Below are 23,485 nucleotides of genomic sequence, written 5' to 3'. Positions count from 1 at the left end.
CCTATTACTTTCTAATTACAAAAACAGATATATAGTTTCAACAAGAAACGCGATGGTTCACTGTGCTGATGAGACCCAGTGAAAGAAGCCACCACATAACATCCAGTTATGCCAAACCAGCAAGTTGCTTCAGCCTTTTAAAAAGTCATATATTAGAACTCCAGTGCAAACTACCAAAACACAGCAAACAACAATATGTATTATAAATAGCCCCAAATATTTGGAAGACGCTGAAACAGGAGTCGACTTGTGTTATGCATCTGAATGCAGAGACTGTCTTCAGCACTTTGGCAGTTGGGAGACAGCCAGCTCCAGGATGTGGGTTGGCTTTTTTTTTCTTTTGGTAAATTACAAGTCAGAAGTTAAAAGCAAGAAAATTAATGAAAATCATGTAATTTCATTCTAGTGAAGAAAAGGCTTAATGGGTAATGGAAATAACGTGTGCTGCTTCAGCAATTTTTTCATTACAATTGGAAACCCAAAATGGTTTTCTCCCTTTTGAAAACTAGGGATTATACTGGATTGAGAATGCACTACAAAGAACGTCCTGATGGTTTTTTTAGATGCCTCAAAGACAAATAAGCATTTCTCTAAGCAGTCTTTTATGCAGAACAGAGAGCTTTGGTTTCAGCTCCTTCAAGTATTACACCGCTGCACTCAGTAACAAAAATATGCAAAGTAATTAAACAAAGAATAACTCGTTGCAGATCACTTTGGTAGAGCTCTGCTGTCTTGTCAGAACATTGTTCTGAGAGCAGCACGAAATCAAAGCCATACAGGAAGTTTTCATGACCCATTTGCTGCTCAACCCCTCATACCAGAGAGCACCTCAAATGAGAAGTGCTGCTGGCCTCAGCATTGTGGCTGATGGGGAAGGCTGCAAGAGCACTGAGGAGGCAGCCAGAAATAGTTCAAAGACATGAGAAGGAAGGCCTTTTTTAAAACTGCTGCCTTTTAAAATATGCAAGAGATGGAAATGATAATACATAATTAATACATGTGAGACTATATAACAAAAACAGTGCTACACTATCTGCTGATGCACGTTAGCAGCAGCATTACTGTGCAGTAGAGTAGTACAGAAGCAAGCACTCAGGCCAGTGGATAAACAGGACGGTTTCTTTCATGTGGGTTTGACACAACCGTGGTTTTGTAGTTCAAGCACATTTGTTATGCTCATAGCTTAAATATACACATCCTTCATTCTTCAATCATCATCTGTCTCATATGGTGAAAAGATCTTTGTCCACGTTGGAAACGTAAAACATCACTCAAAACAGGTCCTGTTTATTTTAAATCACCATGAGATACACCCCTCACACTATGAGGTTGAGCAGTGTGTAGTTGTTTACAAAACTGGCTACTCCACCATCCAAAGAAGTTTGCTCCTCACTTATGAGCTGAGCCTATGATGTGTTCACTGTCCCATGCCTGTGTGGGCAAAAGAGCTGGGTCCCTGAAGAGCACAAAGAAGTCTCAAACACTGTCCCTGTCCAAGGTAGCTGGGGCTGGTGAAGCCCTTGCCAAACAACCGTTCTCGAGTTCTCCACTGCACTTTCTCCCATTTTTATCATCCATTAGATAAACAAATTGACTGAACGTTGTGTGATTCCAATGAAGCTTTGCAATTCAAAGACTGTACCCAAAGTGCACAATAAAAAAAGGAATCAGAATGTATTTAACACACAACTGCAACCATTTGCAGTCCCATGCAACACCTTTTGTCTGCTACTGTATGAGTGAAAACATTCTCCTATAATTGGTGCAACAGTCAAGCTGTCGAAGTCCTGTGTTAAACGCTGACTTCACTGACACCTCAACAAGTTTCTGTTCTTTGCAATTAACACCCTTTCATTAAGGAGATTTTTCCCCATATTAAGCCAACTACCATTAATTAACTACTTCCTCTGATGATCAGACTTTAAAGCTTCTAAGTGGTGGGGATTTCTGTTAGTATTGCTAGAATTGTAACTCTTTTTGTCCTTTGAACTTCTTTGTAAACTTGTCCTTTGCTCTTTATATATATATAAAGATACCCTTAACTTCTCCCAGATAAGCAAAAGGATGCTGTCTTATTTAGTTTACCTCTAGGTAAGATTTAATACTAACAAATGTGGAGGCTCCTTCCTTGGAGGTCTTCAAGACACTCCTGGACACGTTCCTATGCGACCTGATCTAGGTGAACCTGCTTCTGCAGGGGGGTTGGACTGGATGATCTCTAAAGGTCCCTTCCAACCCCCACCAGTCTATGATTCTATGAAATGTGTGCAGTTGAAAGTGCACCGTGACCGTGTTTAAATGGGTGGTAATGCAGTGAGTATTTCTCCTAACTACTTCCCTAATGCCACAGATGATTTTTCATCTTGCTAGGTTTATCCAGTGGAAAAGAAGCAAGCTCCTTCTCAGAAAGGCCAACACTTTCTTCCTGAAGAAGATGGCCATCCTTGCCAGCAGTTAAGCCCACATCCCACACCCCACAACGTGTGTACACTCATCACCCCACAGCCTGCCTGGACATCAGTGGTTTGCCTGCAAAACTCATTTACTCCTGGCTCTCCCCTGCAGCTCCCACCTCCTCTCCTACAGCTGTTCCGCCAACTTCCAATTCACAAAAGCAAAACCTCTTTAGAACCAAAATAAATACTCATCTTAAATTCAATGTACCCTGACAGCAAATAAGTTTGCTGTGCTTACTTCAGCATGAATAAAAAGCCCGCAAGGAGACTCCTACATAAGAGTATATTTACAAGTTCCATTACCCACTGGAGAGATTGATGTAATAAACCCATAATAAAAAGCCTCGTGTTATGGATTTCTCTAATGTTTCTTATCAAACAGCCTGTATTATCCTGGCTTGTGTATTCAATTTAAAGTAGGTTTTCAATAAGTGTCTTAGAGCTAGAGGTCATTTTCACTTGGTTTTCCGACACGCAGGGATGTGCACTGTCTTTTCCTGCCCTTAGAAACTGAAAGCTGTTTGTGGCTTGGTCAAGAACACTTTACAAAGCAGGCAGATGGATAGATTAGAGAGAACAAGAGAGCGAATATATTATCTGTATACCTAGCCATATCATACAGCTATAACCAAAGTTACCAGGGGCACAAGCCCTGTTATACAATTTATTTTCATTACTATGTAGAAGGATGTAGTTGTTTCCCATGAGATAAAACCAGAACACAGAAATTGTTTTGCCACCAATTGCCACCTTATTTGTATTTCATATTATCTGGCTGCAACACAACTGAGGTGTTTCCCGTGACCTGCCAGCAAACTACGCTGAATCTGCAGTAGTTACTTCATCTTTTAGGTAGAAATAGTGGACAACAAATATAGCATTTGGAGTTACAGGCAACAGCTAAGCACTTACACCTATTTCTTTTCTTTTCCTGACACTGGATTCAGCTAATAAGTAATAGCTGCTAATTAGGATCCAATGCAATTTACCTTAGGACATATTTCAAATCGCTGCACCATAATTACAGCAATGTTTCCCTAATTTATTAAATAACCTAAATAAATTGGTGCATTTATTTTCAGCTGTTAACCCCTTGCTCCACAGTGTCCCCTGCTCACTTTGAAGCAGCTTCATAAACCTACTCATGCCAATTTTTAGATCATCTCCCCTTTCACTGTTGTCTACTGATGTCGAACACAGAGAAGGAAACCATATGGATTTTTAGCCTTTGTGTGTCAACCATTTGTAATGACTTTTTCTTTCCTTGTAATCAACTCCTCCTTTCATTAACCCTCCAATAATAGTAACAAAAGGCCACAGCTCCAAGCTCCATTTCTCACATAAAAAGAATTAAACTCCAGGTTTTCAGTAGCATGTTGTATATTCAATGGCAGTGATTTCCTGCAGACGCTTCACATTTTGCAGAACAAGCTGCTCAAAATATTGGAATCAAATAAAAGCAGACAGATACATTCAAGCAAACACGCAATAAAGCGGTTGGGTATTAAGCTGAAATCAAGATCCTTAACTTTTATGAGAACAGCAGATACCTCTGCCATCAATCCCATCGTGACAAGGGTGAAGGATACCCAGAGGTGAGCAGCAAGCTTCTTATTTGAAAAGGTTTAAACCAGGTAGCTCATTGTAGATCAACTGATGCAGCAGACAGATGGATGCACAACTTCCCAAGAAATAGAAGATTCTTTCCAGTGGCTACAGAAACACATCCAAAAATCCCAAATCTGAGGGGCACTTGGTAGTTTTCCTTAAGGTTTTTAAAATGCATTCCTGTGTATGTGAAATTCAGGCAAAGCCTTCTCATCCTGTATGGAAGACAAAGTGTGTGCACACACCTGCAGTAGGACAGCTTTAGCCTACTAAAGCTCATCTGCTTTTTACTGTGGTGGTTTGACAGCAGCAGCATGCCTGTGCCCTTGCTGGTCCCAAGTTCCTGGGTAATCATTGCATCACAAGCACTTGGTGAAGACATCATGCCATGCCTGCTCTCTGCACAGAAATCACCACTCAACTACAAGAGTTGAGCTCAGACAGCCCTGCAAAGCTTCTGCGTGTGTCATGTGCCACATTCACTTTGTGCTTCAAGTGATATGAAATGAAGCTGCCTCTAAATGTTCAAGGGCCTCTTTCTCACCATGACACATGATGCTTCACCACCAGACTGTAATGACGCTGGTCCAACTGATGCTGCTGCTCTGAGTCAACGGGTTCTCACCTGCCAGAGAAGTCTCAGGCTCCTTTACATGCCTGCACTTCACCAGACTGAAATATCACTTTAATTTCACGTTACAGTGTATCTGTTCTGTCTTTTTATGACTCTCCAGTCCCTTTGTCTTTTCTTCCATGGATAACAGATCTCTGCTCCCAGACTCAAAATAAGCTGTAAAGGTAACTGGGAAGCAGAACTACAACCTATATGTCTCACACATGCTGGGAACAAAGTACCTTCAGCACATTTAAACACATACTTGTCTTGCTGACTTTGTAGTCCTCGTAACGTCTCCCAAGCACTGTCACAGCTCTCCATTCAGCTTTGGCTGCTCTGAAACTGGAACCTGGAGTCTGAAAACATGGAGGAGTAAAGGAGCCATTGATGGAAAGCCCTTTAGCCACATTTCTGGCAGGGAAGGCTGAGGCTCTTCACATAGACTTTATAGACAGGGACTGTGCCAAGCTAGTTCCTGATTCAGAGGAAAAATAAAAAGGAACTTTTCTTGCACTATGTCTGCAAAATACTCCTCTCAGTCTAGCTAACAATGTTGTAGAGGTCTATGGTTCTATGGTTGAGTACCTCACAGAGTGGCACTATTTTCATGGGTGCTAAATACCTCCCTGTTGTGCTGAAATATGGGGAATTTAGGGTATGCTAATGCTTCTTAAATCAGGTTCCTCTTCTAATTTTTTTTGCTCATCTTCTGCATTTCTGAACACAGATGTGAGAAGATGAGACAGCCAAAATGATAAACAGGTGTCTTTAGAAAAAGTGCTTCTACTTCATGTGAAATCTCCATGAGTGACAATTAAGATCTGTGGAAAACAGTCAATCACTCTAATGCTCACAAAGTCCACTAACACTCTGCAATGACAATTATACACAGCCTTTGGACACCTACAGACCTTAACTAAGGTGCTTGGAAAGTCTAAGCTCACATCGTATTTGCTTCAATCAGTTCAAATAGATCCTTATTGTTTTTATACCACAGGTTAGTTTTCTTTGGATTGCCTTTTTCTGTGCTCTTTGATAGCCTCTAAAGGGAAGAGGATGCTCAGGACCAAGCTTTAATGCAACATCTTGAACAAATGATAGTAAAAGAAAATTTCAATCCTTGATAATTTAAGTGGCTTTTTTACTACTAATGTGAATCCAACCCTAGCAAATTAAAACAGGAAGAATTAATTGGATATGCAAATAAGATTATTCAGTATATAAATCTAATTACATACCAATTTGCTTTAACAGCATGAAAGAGAAAAAAAAATTCTTTGTAAATTGATTGTTTTAAAACCCACCTGTAGCACAACAGAGTGGAAAGGCTGTATCTTAAAGGTACCCATTGTCAGCATTGATAAAGGCAGCTATTCTGAAGATCCCATCAAGGGTACCTTTTCAGTGGGCACCCTGCTCAGCCCTCTGATTTATGGTATTCCATTATTAGTTTTCAAACACAACTCAAAACACTGATTCAACTCGTTTTCTCTGCTCCAGCATCAGACAGAGGCAAATGAAATAGGCTGATCTTGGAAGCATTAGGTGACTCTGATCATAAACCCTGACTTTGCTGGTGTAGACTTAAGATACATGCCTGACCTCAGAAAACTAGCAGCACTGAATCTGTGTACTGGGGCCGTGCCAGGGACAAAGCAGACCCTGCCAGCAGTGGCCATTCAGCCGCTGCTGGCTGCACCACACACATACTGATCCCTTTCAGGCTTCTCTGTCACCTTTGGAAAACAAAGAGGGACAAAGGGATAATTAATAGAACATCAGACTGCACAGTGAGGAAGATTTCTCCAGGGGTTAGAAAAGCCTGTTAATTTGGAGCCTTTCCTGGCCAAGAAGCAAATTACACAGATAGTCAATTTACTACTTTGAATAACTACTTGTTAGTAGGAGTAAAAAATCATAAATGAGATCACTGGAATTGATTAAGATACAGAATAGCTGACACTGTAATTAGTGCCCAGTGTGCCATCTCTGATAAAGGATCCCTGGCTTACTAAGGCTATTGGTAAGGAAAGTTGCTGCTTCCAAGACTGGAAATGAAGCTGGTGACTGAACACCTCTGGTCATCACTGGGAGTGAAATCCTTGTTTGTGATGCCTGCAGAAGCACTGCAGCCCAGGAGCAAGGAGCCAACTAGAAGAGCAAGTGCATGCACATGGACTGTTCTGCATTAGAGCACCTTCTAACTTCCACTCTGTTTTCCTGAGCATTCTGATTTTGTTGTGTCCAATTTAACTCAGGTGAGGTTCCCTGGAACATGGTTATCAGTGGGGAAGGCAGTCAGTGTCATCTTGTACCTGGAGGTTTATGAAAGCAGCAGCTGCATCTAAATATGTTGCAGCTACTTTACAGGCGTGGACTGCTCTGACTCCACAGGTAATGTACCAGGGAAAAAGAAGTGTTGGAAACTGAATAATCGCTGTATTCACACGCTACAGCCTTACTCTGGGTGAAAATTAATGTGATCTATGATACAGCTGATCCTCTAGTGAAGGCTGCACATCACACAAGATTACGTTTTCATCGCTGTGTCATAGCTTCTTTAGGGAAATCAGACAGCTTTCTAATTAACCAGCCCCCACACTCCCACCTCTACACTCCTGCTTTAAATTCATGTGCTGAACCATAAACACCTAATTCTGAATCATATTATCACGCAGGCTCTGGTTCTGCTTATCCTCATACGTATTATTCTCATTTTCCAACCCAATACAAAAAAATAATGGTTTACTGACATCTACTTTTGTATTGCTCACATTGCTGAGAGAAGAGACTCTCAGAAACCCTGCAGGTTTGTTTCCATCTCTCTGCATATTCAAGGGGTTCTTGGTACTTCAAAGAAAACAACTTTAAAAAAAGTTAACTCAAAGAAATTTGCCAGGTCTTGTCTCTTTCTACAGTTTCACTTATCTGCTATTTTGGGAAGTGCAATCAAATCAAGAGTTAATGACTGGCATAACTCCAAACAAACAAACATTTGCACATACATATTTTCATGACCATAAGACAACTGCAAAATAAGCAGAAATAAACCCTTCTTCTCACAAGAAAAAATACAAGCCCCAAAACTAAACCATGCTCTTTGCCACCAGAATGCTCTCCTGGTGCCTAGCTGAAGTGTGCTTTGCCTTCAGAGGATTGCCCTTACGCTGCTATAGGTGAGCACTGCAAATGAATGTAGACAACTGGTGAGCACAGAAGGGTTTTTAGTCACTTGAAAGTCTCTATGTGGAGTTTGCAGCATTTATTGTATATTTTAGGTAGTATTAATAATGAAGAACAGCTCAAATAAAGCATTATAGAGCTACAGAGATGCTGGCAATACATTTGTATGGTTTAGTGAAGACATTTTTCATTCAAGCACAGACTGGATGTGAATACATTTGTATAGTCAAACTAATACATTTTTTATTGCTTTAAATATTATGTGGGCAGCTGCATACTGACTAATGAATTTACATCAGAGCTGCTGAAGCCTTCCAAAGGAACTCAAATAGTTTTTCAACTACCACATTCTGTTCACAGTAAACAATGATTGCAAGGGACAAGGCACAACTCCTGCAGAGTATGTCAGCAGGGCTTCCTCTGTGGCCTCCAGTACGACTAAGCACAGTGGTAGAAAATACTTTGTTGTTATCTCTAGTTTTTTTCCACTTTTCCACCACCTTCACTGTCTCTGCCAGGCACAGCCAAGGCATCTCTCAAGTATGCACTCAGGGAACTGGCAGGAGACTTTTTAGCTGCCCTGTGTCTCCACTCAGAGCCTTGCTGCAGGCACCTGAGCTCCTCGTGTCCTCCTGCTCTCTGTGCATCCACTGGAGAAGATGAGATCCAGGAATGGCACAATCTGTGCTACTGGTTACGATGCCATGAACACTCACAGTGCTACAACCACCACAGCCACCATCAGATAACCCCTGGGCCTCCTCTTCGTGCTGCATCAGTCGATACCACAGGCAGGAGGGACTGGAGCCCAAAATACAGAGCAGCCTCCCAGCCACCACACCTTGATACTCAGAACCCCTCTGCTCTCTGCAGCACTTCCAGATGCCACAACTCAACCTCCTTCAGCAAAAACCACCAGCTTCAGAAGAATACAAAGAATTAAACTAGATAAAACCAGAATAAACATGAACACAGAACTTCAGCCCTTTCAGAGTCAGCTTTCCTACAGGAAACTACTTGTGCTGGAATTTCTGTCCTGATAATTATGAAACACACAAAGATCTTGGCTCTTATAACATCACTGATTTGCACTAACACATTTTACCAGCTAGCACACATCAAAAATGCCTTTTTATTTAAAAGTTACATTATCACCCCTCAAATGACACAAACCCCTTGCCAACTGCTGTCATGCTAACCACTGTATTTTCAGTGTCTTCTGAATGCATTGAGAAGCAAGCAGTAAAATGCTAGAGAATGTCTACATTTAAAAGTAAGAAAGGCTGGTTAGGGTTTACCAGTAATTGGATGCCACATTAAGGAAAGTTGAATTTAAAAAGTGTTAAAAGCCTCTGCCATCCTTTCATATGCAACACCTTGCAAGAGCTGTGAACACCACAGCTGACTCCAGTGTGTGAGATCTAACAGGCTAACGACCTTTCACAAATCCAACCCTGCCAAACACCAACGGTCATGTTTAGCTTGTATTGCTGAGAAAAAGCAACACTGGAAGCACATTTTATACAGAGCAATCATGTTGCAAAAAACAGCACAACCACACCTGCACAGAAACACTGGCAGATGCTGGAACAAAATGAAGTCATGACTTCAAATAACCTTTTAAAAGCTTGGTTCAAAAGAAAAAGGAAAACACCACAATGGGACTGTTACTGCCTGTAATGGAATAGTCTCATTCCAGGAATAACTACTGGTACCCAAAGGCTAAAGGTGATGATTTCTCTTCCCCAAATCCTAGGTCAGGCTCCTATCTCCTGTGCTTGTATTTGTCTTGGTTAGGCAGCTCCTGACCTTGTTGAAGTGCCCAGGTAGTGCTGCAACATGAGAACATCATTGCACTGGCATACACTACAGATGTGTGCAAGCTACAGCTCACATGAAGTTGATCCTAAACTCTTGCAGCCCTGCCCATAGTTTCCTCATCTCCTGCCTCTGGCCTGCAATAATTTCTGAATCTGCTCAGGATGATCTTAACACTAAATGCTCTGGGTTTGATCTGATTCCTGAGGATTTTCATAGATAGAGAAGGTATATTTTGTTTTTAAAGCAGCTCACTGATCCTCAGTGCCATCTCTACTCCAGAATGGAGTTCACTGTTTTTATGTGAGAATACAACATTGTGACCCAGTAATTCAGCACCAAGGCTACTCAATACGGACAATTCCCTGTGCCAAATCTTGCTGAGGAAGCACTTGGATTGTACAAACGAGCTCTAAAGCCTTCATCAGTATAACATCCAAGTGCCCCCTTTCCTGCACCCCGCACTGTTTTAATTAACATGAATAATACCTGTCAAACGTTGCTATTTCATGGTAAGTGACACAATTGTATGCTTTGCCTCACACACATCTTCTGTACTTTATGTTCATCTGCATGCATTTACAGTTAAAAAATGAAACATTAACCATGTGCTTTAATTGTGGCCTGGATTATGAAGCAGCAGCTAAAACTGAGCTCAGAATGCTTCAGTTAGAGTTTTTCAGATGTGGATATAATTTTAAACAGCTGTACACATTCTCACCTGGTTTATAATATGCATATATATCAGCTGTGCCTACTACCTCCACTTTGTTTTGAAGTAACTTTGGTTGGGTTTATAGTATTCCTGTTTGCATATTTGGTCATCTTGGTCCCCTTGACTCCTTGTCCCCAGGTGCCATGATGCAACCCAGGCACACTCTCACTGCTTCTCTCTTGTTGCCAATTCACAAGGGTAAAGCTCCAGCCATTCATCATTCATATGCCACTCCTGCAGCCAGAGTTTCAGAAGAGAACAAGTTTGTAAACAAACATCCATCACAGTTGTTTGCATACATCTGGATTTTCTTGCCCTTTGACTCACTGCTGTTCCGATAAATACAACTGTGTTCACAGTAACCATCATCTAGGGCTGCACTGCAATTAGTACCCAGAGGGATGTTAATCAGTTATGAGGTTTAGGGATTCATAAGCTGCTGAAGATATTTAGCTAGTAGTGAAATAGTGTTCTTTCACATGATTTCTGTAAGACAGAGGAAACCAGAAGTAGGAAGGCAAAACAGAAATCCCATGTCAGGAAAATGCAATAAGCCAGCTCCTCAGCTGATTGAAATTGGCATTTTTTTGACAGGAGTCAATACAATGACTTGCACTATTGAAGGACCAGGGCTATCTGTCAGGTCTGGCAAAGCCTTCCTCACTCAAGGAGCGCAGAGGATGCAGGAACCTGTGGGGAGTGACGGGGAAGGCTCTGCTGGGTCCTCCACAGGCTGCTTCCCAGACCAAGCGAGCATCTTTCCACAGGACATCTGCCCAGACTCAAGCTGTTCAGTTTAACCCACTCACATCAGTGCTGATCTGATACACAACTCTACAGAAAGATACCATGTTGTCCAACCATAGGCAAACCATCTGCTGCACACGTTGGTGCTGATCCTACAGAGCAACCTCAACATTTACCTGTACGGCTGGAGTTCTGACAAATTATAGACTCACATTATAAAGCCGCTTCCGAGTTCTGGGAGCCTGTGAGACAAGCATATTAAATGAGCAATAAAATGCAACTTAATGGGGTCAATGTTAAATTAGTTTCAATTATCAAACCCCATTTTAACAAAATGAATGTCTGGCTTACATCCAGGATTCACATAATTTACATGGGAAAGCACTAGGTTCTCTCTCCTCCCGCTGACTGATGGCATGTCACTCCTTTGCCTTGCATTAGGGAACAGCCTCCACATTCTATCCTGAGCACACAAACGTACCAACACAGCCCAGAACGAGGAAAACATGTAAGTTTGTGGAGAAATGCAGGAGAGATCAAGAAATATGACTGTTAAACTCGGTGAACCAAGGTCAGTATTAATAAACTTGGGAAAGGTCCATGCAGATTAACTTCCAGTTAGTTGTTGGAAGAGTGTTATCATGAGGGATATTTAAACAACAAAGAAAATACACAGAGAACCTCTGCTTTCCACAAAGGAAAAGAAGCATAGGCTTTATAATATGTACCATGCTCTTTAGATTCTGAAAGAAAAGGAAATGCCTCGCAGCTGTATGTGACATATGCTGGAAATTAGCTATCATGCTTTGAAACATTTGTGATCACAGACTGAGGAGGATCCAGCACCTGGAGAGGGAATGGGGACAGCGCTGCCCCCTGGGGAGCCCACTGTGCCCAGTGCCACTGCTCATTACCATGGATGGAAGAAATGACAAGCTGCACAGTTTTTTGCAACATATCAAACGAGATGTAGCCATTACTGGTAACAGCTCCTGGCCACTTGACTTGAGAGCTGCACCTGGGCTTCCTGACTCACAAGACATCATTTTTACATTGCTACAGAGAGCACTTTTATTCCAGGTGAGGAACACATATTTCAGTAACACTTTGATTATGTGCTGCACTGCCTTTTAGCCCTGTTTTTTCTTCTTAAGCACTTTCAGTGTTGCTAACTTGGAGGGACTGAAAAGAGCCAAGAAATCCAAACACACACACACAATGGCAACTGCATCTTGCAGCTCACTCATCCAGGTACCTTGGTCACAGTCAGACCCCGCCAGCTGTTCTTCAAGACCTTATCAACCCATCCTTGACCCCTAGTTCTCCTCATTTTGATGTCTGTAAGAGATTTTTGTGAGTCTCTTTCAATTATCTCTTATGAGCTGTCACCTTAGTCATCATTTCTATAGTGGCACATGTACCACTGCTCAGCCTGAGCTCTGCTCTCACATCTGCCTCTTTCAAAGGTACTTCCCTCGGGATGAAAACCACAAGAACAAAGCCTGTCTCTCCTTGAGCCTTTCTTCCTACTTTTTAAACTTTAATTGGCAATAAGTATCATCCCTTTCAGTAATATCTGCAATTTCAGAGTTGCCTGTGCTTACTTTCTCTGGGTATGGTCCAGGTGCAGTTATGCACCAACCAAACAGAAGGCTGCAGATCCTTGGCACGCTATGGGCATCGGATCTGTGTCACACACCCAAGGGGATCACAGAGCAGTGACAAATGTGCAAGGTAAAGGAACGTGATATTTTAATTTACTGCCAAATCACCACAATCTAGATCTCAGTGGTAAAGCTCAGTGCTATACAACAAACGCTATTATTTGTCCCAAATATGATTCTGCTTTTAAGAGACATTACAAAAGACAATCTGATGTAGGTGTCTTGACACCAAGAACTTGGAAATAATTTTTCTCTGGCTGAGGAAGTGCATGTTTCTCATCTTCATTCCACCCCTACATCCAGCTGCCTCCAGCCTCTTTTTATCTTCTCATATTCTTCTGCATTGCTCCCTGCTTTCACATCCCAGAAACCCCAACCATCAACCTCTTTTCTTCCAAGTCCCTCTTCAGATGTCTTGTAGTAAAGCCCACACAGCATGAACATAGACAAAATGCTGTTTCACATGGTCCATGTGAAAAATGGAAGGAGAGCAAATGCTACAGGAATGAACAAAGCTTGATCTGGTCCCAGTGACCATTTCATGTTGTCTGTTTACACAGACAGCTAACTTGCATGGGCAGAAATAATTTAGCCTTCTACGTCTCACAGAACACCCAAGACATTTTCCCAACTAAAAACTATGATAATACTCTGAAATTTGCCAGGCATCTACTTTGCAGTTCTTAATGCTCAGAAAATACGAAGTAAAAGATTGTATAGCAGGTATTTCAGACACAAAGAGGAAGCCATCCAAATTGATGCTGTATGCAACATGCACTGGACAGAGTTCAAACAAAGCTTTCTTAAATGCACTATTTTTTCTCTTTTCAGCTATGCATTAGGGACATGGGATGTGATATAAACAACATTCTCTCTTAAAACACAGGTAATCCTCATACATTTAAACTCAGAAAAGTGGAATTAAGACACATCAATATATTAAGATCTATCTATTTTTATATTTTCACTGACACCTGGAAAGTTTAACGAAGTTCAAAGTCACCAACTTCAGCTGAAGATGCTGACTGCTGGCTGATTAATTAGTTGCCTGTCTCATTGATCAGCAACTTCTTCAGTATTCGATTATAAATGGTTGTAAGGCTTGCCTTGCTTCACAGCCTAATTAATACGATATATGCTACTTAACAATTGTGTAAAGTTTGATTTATGAAGCTAAACATGTATATTTTACTGCAAAATAAAAGATTAAATTACATGTGGAGAAACAAATTGAAGCACCGAGGTGATAATGTGCAAGTTTGGCTTTTTCATCATAGGGAAACTTTTCTAAAGTGTGCAATAATGAGTCAGAGCAGCCTGTCATGAGTACATCCTTAATTTCAGAGCACAGACTGTCACAGCCTTCGACAAATGCTTCGATAAACCAGCACTGAACAATGTTCAGATGAATGAGCTGCACTACAGCATTCTGTGCTCTATTCATTAAAAGCAATATTTACTGCAAGCAGCCCACTTACTTGCCGTAGACTGTCTTGGAGCACAAACGTGCAAGAATATGTAAGCATCTGTTCTTTTTCATGGTCCAAATCCCATGAGACCTGGAGCAATTGTGACAACCAGTGCTTAACTGCAGCAAGCAACCTGCATTTCTACAAGAGACCCTACAAAATCATGCATACACAGCAGAAAGCCTCACTTTCTGCTGTGTGTAACGTTAGCCAGCAATGCTCTGCCAGCACTGAGTTGTCAATAAAGGGTAACTCTTATTACCCACATTTATAGTACTGTAATTATCAAGCTGAATTGACCCTTTCCCTTTTATTCCGTTTGGATGATCACTCTTGATTGCTGCTTAGCTGAAAGACCTTTATCCAAATAATAACGATTGCTACCAACTTAATTTTGGGTCAGTTGGTGCTCCACTGCTTGAGGTAAGGGCAGAAGGCAAAGCCAAGGGATTTAACCCCACAAATCCAAGGGGAAACTAATGATTCCCCCAGTGGCTCCTGTCACTGTGCTAAATGGTGAGAATACCCAGAAAAGTGTGGAGAAAAGGGCAAGAAATCTTGTAGCTGTGCAAGGTGGTGTCAGGGGATGAAATGCTCACACAGAAGTGGGTTTCTGCTCATTATGCCAGACTCTCTCCAGCAACTCAAGACTAACAGGGATAAACAAAAACTCCCAACCCAAATCTCACAAAGTGGAAGAACATTGTCTTGCATGCAATAACCACATATGTTGGTATTTCTAGATACACTCTGTAGCCCAGTACTGCAGTTCTCAGACCATTAAAAGATGCAGCTATCTACATCAAACCCCAGAGATGGACACAGCAACAAGTCCCTGCGTTGGCAGATTTTGCCCTGCACCACATCTCTTTCCTCCTCATTCTCCTCAGCAACCACACATGCATTACAAAATGAGGTCCCCTTCCAATAATATTTAGATTTACTAAGAATCATGCAGTAACACACCGATAAAGTACCTAATCACCTCAAAATTTTGCCATCAAACTTCATTTTTATTGGCAATAAGGAAGTAGTTTGGGTCCATATTCTCCCTAATTTGAGAGATGTGTGGAAAAGTAGGTATTTTTGTAACTCCCTAAATGAGATTTAATTTCAATACCTACAATACTAATTCAAATGCAAAGAAGCTAAATTGAAAAGAGGCATCATATAAAACACACAGGGGATCAATACACAGCCAGATAGTTGGAACATCTGCTTATAAAAATGTCTGTATAGTCTCTCATTTTATTTAAAGTGCATCATCTTACCTCCATAACTTTTGAGAAGGATGTAATTAAACTTGCCCAGATGGACTTGTGAGTTAAACACAGAAAAACATAATATACCTAATCATCTGCATGTAAAAGAGAAATGAGAAAATTGCATTGATATGGTCTCTAACTTTATAATTTGGGAAATTATGGCCTAAATCAGATTCAGGTCACATCTACTGAGGGCTTCACTTGCTGACAGATCAGGAATGTAAAATGGGTACAGACCTCTTGTGAGGCTGAGTCCAATCCTCTGCAATCACAGAAAAACTTGCCATATAATCCCTAAATAAGCATAAATTACACATAATCACATACACTTTCTTAGGTCTTCTTTACAACTACGTGCAGCTGAATGACACTGTAGAATACCATTTGGGTGGCTAGAGGTCTTCTGCTTTCAGTTTAAATGAATTTTTGCCTGCTTCAGATTTAATTGTTCTTATGCCAGCGCCCTCAAAAGACTTTACTTTTAGGACAGCATTAATAACACAACTATCAGCTGTAGCAAAACTTGTCCCTTGATGTGGCAAAAGCACATTAACACATATCAGTCTAGGCACATTCAACAAGCGGTGGTGTTGCTTGGGACACAGTGTTGAACCAAGGGGCAACAGACTTATGGAGTTCAGCGTCACATTGGAGTCCAGATGCTGCCAGGAAATGAATAAAATCTTATTCTGTGACTGATAAAAACTGGAATTGACCACAGCAAGGGCTGTTCCCTTGCAGAAGTGACCTGTATCTTCACCCAAGCAACCTGTTACTACCATTTACTGTCCTATCCTGCTGGCAGCAGCCTGCCACGGTTGCAACAAAGACCAGCCCTTTACTTCAGAAAAGGCCTTTTACTCAAGAAAACACCTCTCCAAAGCCCTGTGCCTGAGCAATTTTTCAGTACCACCTTTTATTAACCACTTAAATCACATTTTTTAGGGGTTTTTTAAAAACTCCTAAAGGAAAACCAGTGCACTCGTGACAATTATCTGCTGCTCTGTGTTTGCTTGGACGGTAAGGTTACATGATGTTACATATTCAGTGGAGAACCAATACAGCTAGCACACCATGTTGTGTTCAGTCACTGCTCTCCTGGGATTTCATCATCCACTGCTATGGCATCAGGCAGAACCTTTAGGGTTTCCCAGTTGAACTGTGACGTGAAGCTGGCGTTACAATCAAGACTGTTTTCTCCTGGACCCTCTGCAGAGCAGGTCACTTCTAAGATCTCAGGTCTTCTGCAGACTAGGTCATTTTAAGCAATACCTGAAACCCTCTTCAGATAGAGGTGTTTTTAACATGTTAACTATAACTCAAGCTCAAAGGACACATTACACAATCCCCTCAGCCCTCGGTAGAGGCAAGCGATGGCTGAAGCTTCCCTCACACCAGACCCCACAGCCCTGACTCTGAAGCTGCCCAGGCCATCTGCCCAGTACTTTTATAGGCAGTACATGCTCGTATGTGCTTGTAGTGTCTCTGTCCTGCCATGTCTTTCACATTGGTTTGCCTGGCACCCCTTTAGAGTAGAAGAGGGTATGTGACCACCTCCTCTGCCAAGGCCGCTTGCCCATAAGATGGAACCCAAGGGTGATGAGCTGTAGCCCCTGGTCACAGCTCTTCCTAAAGCACTTGACAACACAGAAGCTTAAAGGGAATAAAACCCCCTCGAGTAATTCACAAAAGCTCCCAATTAAGGACAAGCCATATCTCAGCTGAAAGCCTTCTCCAGCGAGCTTTTGTGACAGCTTACTGAGCACTGTGAAGCCAAGGGCTGGGTCGTGTTTGAGAAGCGATTATATTAATAGGAGTCATTCAGCGCTTTATCTGTTCCAAGTGCTATGCAAACATTAATTAAGCAGTCGGGTACAGAAATGCAAAGCACTGCAGAACTGACCAAAATATAAATTAATTAATTATGGAGCTGCAACAGATAAATCGTTTTCCAGCTAACGAGGAACATCAAAGCAGCAGTCATGGGAACCACACATCACCAGAAAAAAAACCGCTGGACAAATTGAACTGCTGCAGCGTTTATAGGAGACCATCATTTAATATGTATAGCAGTGCTTTCTTTAATTATTTATATTCAGACGTGGAATTAGCAGAATTTCTTTGGTATGTAACCTACATCTACTTGGATAGAAGCACTGATTCAAACTGGCCTGTGAACGTTCATCTTTGCATAAATTTTGAGTTTTAAGGAGATGGATGCCTGATTTCATTGGAATGTGTGGATGTAAACTGTGGTGAGTTTTCTCTAACAATGGAAAACACTTGACTATATATTGGGTTTTTTCTCCACAAATTACACAGCCATGCTTTAAATATTCTAGTCTGAACCACTGCTGAGGTATTGGTTATGCTGTATCACCATGTGACAACAGGAGAAAGAATGCTAGGACAGGCATTTATAAAAATATTTTCCTGCAAAAGACAGTGTTTTAAAAAAAGTCCAAACCACCACATTGAATACAAGCTCTACAGAAATACTTATTTTTTTCCCCTCCTCACTTCTGCTGCTGTGTGCATATTTCTAGATTAGAAAACGGCATTTTTCAGCAGATAAAAAGGTGAAACAATGCTTTTGTTCCACTTTAATCAAAACTATGATAGAATTTGACATTGAAAAATATGATGCTGTCCTTGCATTTGAAGAATTAAGGGCAGGTGTTGCTGGGATATCATGATACCAGTAACAGGCTTCCCCATACTGAGAGCCACCAGAAAGCCCATTAATAAATACCATCCTATCCTGTGTTCTGATAGCTGAAAAGATGTATACACTTTGTACATGTGGTTTTCTCCAATTAGTTCATCTTACCTTTTCAGTTGTGAGAGGGAATATGGCTAATATCTAATTCTGGATACCTGGACAATTGTGAAACTGGACCTTTTCATGTAGGAGAGTGTAGCCATGTACAGAAATTGCAGAATGACCTATACAAGCCACTCTGTGGGAGCACCACAGCTATTTCTAACTTTTGGTATTATGTCCACTACCTCTTTTTTCAGCTCAATTACTTTGTTGTAAAACAAAAGCTTACACAGCTGGGAGGCTTCTTGGAGAAGCCAAGTTAGAAAGAAGGAACAGAATTTCCTTATTCATTCAAATCAATGTAACACAAATACTAGATTCTGTAATTTGGCATGTGCTTTCTGGAGCTACTTCAGTCATCCCTCCAGGAACACTGAAGAGATACAACTACCACAGGGCTTTTCCCTTTGACAGAACAACTTGTTCAAACAGATGCATTATTATAGAGTTACAAGAGAAATTCATTTATTGAAGCTATGGTGTTTACATGGTGCTTGCTAAGAAAAAAAAGGGAAGGCCAGTCCTGCTGGCTGGTGAGTCTGTCATAAGCACAAATCTTTCTTTTAAATGGGAAGAACAAGCAGAAGGACAGAAACCAAAGCCTCCAAGAAAAAGCCGAGGTGGAGATCAGGGGGCAGGAGAGCAAACCAGACTCCAATCAAATGCACAACACAGAAGGGCAGAAATATTTCTCAAAAGCTGCTAGGTTCCTTTTTTGTATTGTGTTAAAATGTGAGACCTTCATGGGTTAAATGACACTATAAAATATGCACATGCACACTCAGACGCTTAACACGTCCCTGCAACTGCTGCTCATTACCACGCAAATATGACTTCCACAGTGAAACTCAGTGCTACAGGGAGTTAATGAGGCAAAGAATTGCCCAAGAGTTGCAAAAATACAGAAAAATTCCTTTCATACTTGTCCAGCACATTCCAGGAATACGGACTCTGTCCCATCTTCATTAACACAAGTCAGTTTTGCTCATCCTGTGCAGTGCTTGCTGCTTCCCCATTGCTGTTCCCAGACTGTACACAAATGCATTTCAGGGTATAAGGTATCTATGTAGGGCTGCCTAAGAGAAATCATTTAACAGAGCCATGACCCAAAGAGCTGTGTGTTATTTTTCTCAGCCTATTCTGCCTCTCATCCTACTCTCCACAACTTAAAAATATCACCACCACAAATGCTATTTAAGGAGTCTGACAGTCCTAACAAATCAGAATTATTTGGCACCAAAGGAATAATTTGCAGCTAGTGCTTCCTAGAACTGACATCTGAAGAAAAAAGGACTTCTGCAAATATAATCAGAAACTCTGAATTGATATACAACAACTATCAAGTCCAAAGAAAGCATCGTTAGTTTTTATCAGTATGACCTCAGAACAACCATCGAGAATAGAAGTCTGAAAAGTACGGTGCCAGGTTGGTTGATGGATTGAAAAACAGTGGTAAGCTCAGAAAGACCTTCAGCTGTGCTGCTGCCTTTTCAAGGGAGGCCAGACAGCTCTTGAAATTATTAGCATATTTACACCTTTATGTAGCTGGTTTGAGTAGATCATGGGACTGATCCAGCCTTCTAGCTGAATGTTTAATGCTGCAGTGAAGAACTGTAATATCTGAACACCCAGTATGCAAGATCAATAGCAATATCCCAGGTGGACTGTGAACATCTCTGGCACCTCTCTCTTCTCCTGGCACATTGGCAGCGGTGGAAAACTGGTACCCTTAACGACACGTTTGCATACTCTAAGTGCTTTGGGTTTGACAGCTGTTTAATGGCTTGAATGATACAAGTTTGGAAGTTTTCATGCAATTAAGTAGTGAACAGATGTTCATTTAGGAAGCATAAAAAAAATCCCAGTACAAGTAAGCTGCTGGGACTGGTAGTAGCTGGAGCCCAGCAGCCATCCCCGATGGGGCACCGGGGCTGCTGCCACATGGGGATGGTGCAGCCACCCCAGGGAGTTCTGACGGGGCATCCCAGCTCATCCTCCAGCAACTACGCTGCTCTCTGCAGCAGAGACAGGCAGGAGTGCTGTCTGGGCTGTGTGTCTGAGTGAATAGCAGAACTAAATACAACTTTGCATGTTTACTAATGATAAGTTCACATACAAGTTTAGGGTACAATGAAAATTCAATGTTCAGATTTAAGCTTCTTTTCACAGGTCTCTCAAAACTTAAGTTTCCCAGTCACTTGAAGGTCCACACAGCACTCATGGGGGCTGTTAGAGAACTCTCCTGCATGCCATTTTTACCCTTTTTCTTAGTATAATTCTGTTAATGTTTTTTCTCATAGATGGGTCAATGGTTTGATAAACATGAAAACATTATTTCCTATTTTTTTTTAAAAAGATTATAATTTAAGAGAAGAGCAATGACTGTCTGTTGGAGACAGAAAGAAAGTTTCCATCCCTCCTGAGTAGCCTTAAAGCAGAGGCATCGTGCAGGGCAGCAGGAGGAATGGTTGCCCGTTGCTGGGCAGGACATGGCTTGGGGAGTTTGGAGTCTGCTTTGAGCTTTTTCCTTGGGATCAATACCTGAGGTACTCCAAGAGCAGCATAATTAACAGCAGGGGCAAAAGAGTCTCCTGAAGTTAGGTAAAAAAAAGTAGAATGTAAAACTACAAAACTTAAGAAAGGTTGAAGGTTTGTCCATGAACTTTTGTTCCACAGTTTTGTGCCTTTTGCTGCTAAATAGCAACTACTTAAATTAACTACTTTATAGTCAGCTCCTCTGGCTTTGCAGAGCACATCAGTGCAGAACAAGATGATGCAAGACATCCAGTACCATTTACTCCTCACCTTCAGAATATTTAACAGCCAAATCTGAATGTGTTCACTCTGTCCATGACACCATAGTGCTACCTCAAACACTTGCACAGGCCTGGGAAGCATCCTGAGTGTGTTAGCTAACAGTAGCACTACACCTAAACGAGTCAGTCCTGCCTCATGGTAATAGCATAGCTCAAGCAGCAAAGTCCCTTCTGTGCCTACAGCCAGCTCGTACAACGTTGCAGGTGGGCACAGAAGCTTCCAAATTGAAATGGTGTTGAAAGAAGTCAGTTCACACCATGTCCTTTCAGCAAAAGGAAACATTTTCCTCACTCATCACCTAACATAAAGCTCACAGACAACTTTGGGCACTCCTTACCCCAGAACTCTATGAAACCTCCCTTAGCAGGACGATGAACTGATGCCCTGAAGATATACAGTGCACTGCAAAGATGAGATGTAAAAGACGGGGAAAAAGCCCCAAACACATTCTCCTGAAATTTTACTTTGCTGACCCTAAACATTTTGCAACACACATCTGGAGTGTAGAAGTTACAGAAAAAAAATTATGTTGCATGCTATTATTTTCCCACTGTTTTGTTTATTTACTGAAAATAAAGGACCACGCTTCATGTATTCCCACAGCTTAACTTCTCTAGGGTTGCAGTTCCTGGAACACGTGGCAGCGCATTGCAGAATCTGTCTGCATCCAATTTTCTGCCAGCTCAGAAACTGTCATAGCACATTTAAAAAGACTTGGAACCAAATCTCAGAAACAGGTACCCGTAAGCATTGCAATAGAAGTGGCTTTGTGTTCAGTAGAGCTAAGCAGAAGAAAGTGAACACTATTATAAAGTAGTTTGCTATTATCCAAAATGCTGAAAAAGTACCCTGACAATGTGCACACATGAAAGGGAAGGAAGCACATGTCACTAAGCAGGCAGGAAAACACTGTGGGTGCCAAGCAGCAGGTAAATTAGAGCAATCCAGATGAACGTCAAGGTGAGGAACGCTAATTAAAAACTAACACACATCTCCTCATAACAAAATACACGTTAAAGAATAATAATGCCAATTCAAGGAGGAAATAATGAACTGAATGGCAAAGAGAGAGAAACTCAAAATAGGCTTTGACAGCCCTGGTGCAATCGCAGCACCTGCTGGAGAGGCACAAGCGGAGCCACACAAGCCCATTCCACCAGATCTCCAAGCATCAGCCTACAATGATGCCTGGGAAGATCAGCAAGGCTTTAGTGCAAGCTTTGCTGACCCTCTGCACATCTGAAAAATGTCTGAGAATTGTTTCAGCTCCAGCAAAAAAAAGCACTTTCCTCAGAAGTTTCATTTTGCTGGGAAGGCTCAAAACATCGTAACACTCAGGGCAGAAAAACTTAAACAAGGGCAGTTACAAAAGACTGCTATATAGCTGAAATATGTTATTCTAATTATTTGTTAAATGGAGCGAGGTCTGAGCTGTAACATAACACCAGTTTAATGGGATTTAATGCTATATTCCACGCAGGTTTAATTGAGCATTGAAACACTTAGAACACAGGAAAATAACTTCCATCAACAGCAACTCTGAACTGGAAACGAGGAGAGCAGACCTTTCAAACATTGCACTTTTGCTGCAGAGGTACTGATTAACAGTAGAAGGAGTTTAAGAGCATCAGCTTCATCTGTTCAGCAACCTTCCCTAATGCTGGCTGTGAAGCAGAGTCTTCTGCCATTTTGTCACTGGCATATACATGTGGTGCAGTATACAGTAGTGTGAAAGACAGTGGTGTTCTGAAAAGTTCTAAAAGGCCACTTTACCTGCAAGGCACACCATGAATGATTGCAGCACGAGCAGCTCCCATAGTAACCTCATCTTCAGCTTCCTGGGTCAAAGGAGACAAGCCTGGTAACTACAGAAGAGAATGGGGCTCCTTAGAGATTTTAGGCAACTTTTAATCTGTAAAAGAGAAAAGAGAGATTACAAGGAAATTTAGGATTGCTGCTCCTTCTATTTGTTGACAGTGTTTTTTTTTTTCTCTCCAGGAAAGCTGCACTTGAAAACCAAAGGGACCTTTTTAAACAAGTAATTTCAAATCCTTCCAAGGAGTGATTTGTGAGGCTCTCGGCACGCTGGGTATCAGACCCCGTATCTGCACCTTCCACTTGGGTATTGCGAATTTCTTCCATCTCTCAATTTTGTCATCAGCAGATAAGCTCACTGCCTCTCTGGGGTAATGTGAAATGTGACTAGTGATCACAATTTAGAGAGAAGTCATAAGAATTAACTCTCACTGTTCCCTACAAACATCACCTTGTCCGTGAGGGACGTTGTCTCTGCAAGGAGACAC

At 41.5% G+C, this 23,485-nt stretch overlaps 1 protein-coding gene across 4 annotated transcripts in view; it reads right to left on the bottom strand.

The window, feature by feature from the left end:
- The window catches only part of LOC104562215 (contactin-4), a 312,159-nt gene that overhangs the window by 130,324 nt on the left and 158,350 nt on the right, over nucleotides 1-23,485 (bottom strand). For all 4 annotated transcript variants that reach the window (XM_062008335.1, XM_062008332.1, XM_062008336.1 and 1 more), the window contains one exon: nucleotides 22,956-23,094. In XM_062008335.1, coding sequence (XP_061864319.1) covers nucleotides 22,956-23,010 — 55 coding nt within the window. In that variant the 5' untranslated portion in view covers nucleotides 23,011-23,094. The remainder of the gene's footprint in view (nucleotides 1-22,955; nucleotides 23,095-23,485) is intronic.

The sequence above is a fragment of the Colius striatus genome, chromosome 15, assembly GCF_028858725.1.
Source record: "Colius striatus isolate bColStr4 chromosome 15, bColStr4.1.hap1, whole genome shotgun sequence".
NCBI classification, from domain to species: Eukaryota; Metazoa; Chordata; class Aves; order Coliiformes; family Coliidae; genus Colius; species Colius striatus.
The sequence above is the reverse complement of the archived record's forward strand: the minus strand, read 5'-3'. Positions and strand labels throughout refer to the sequence as shown.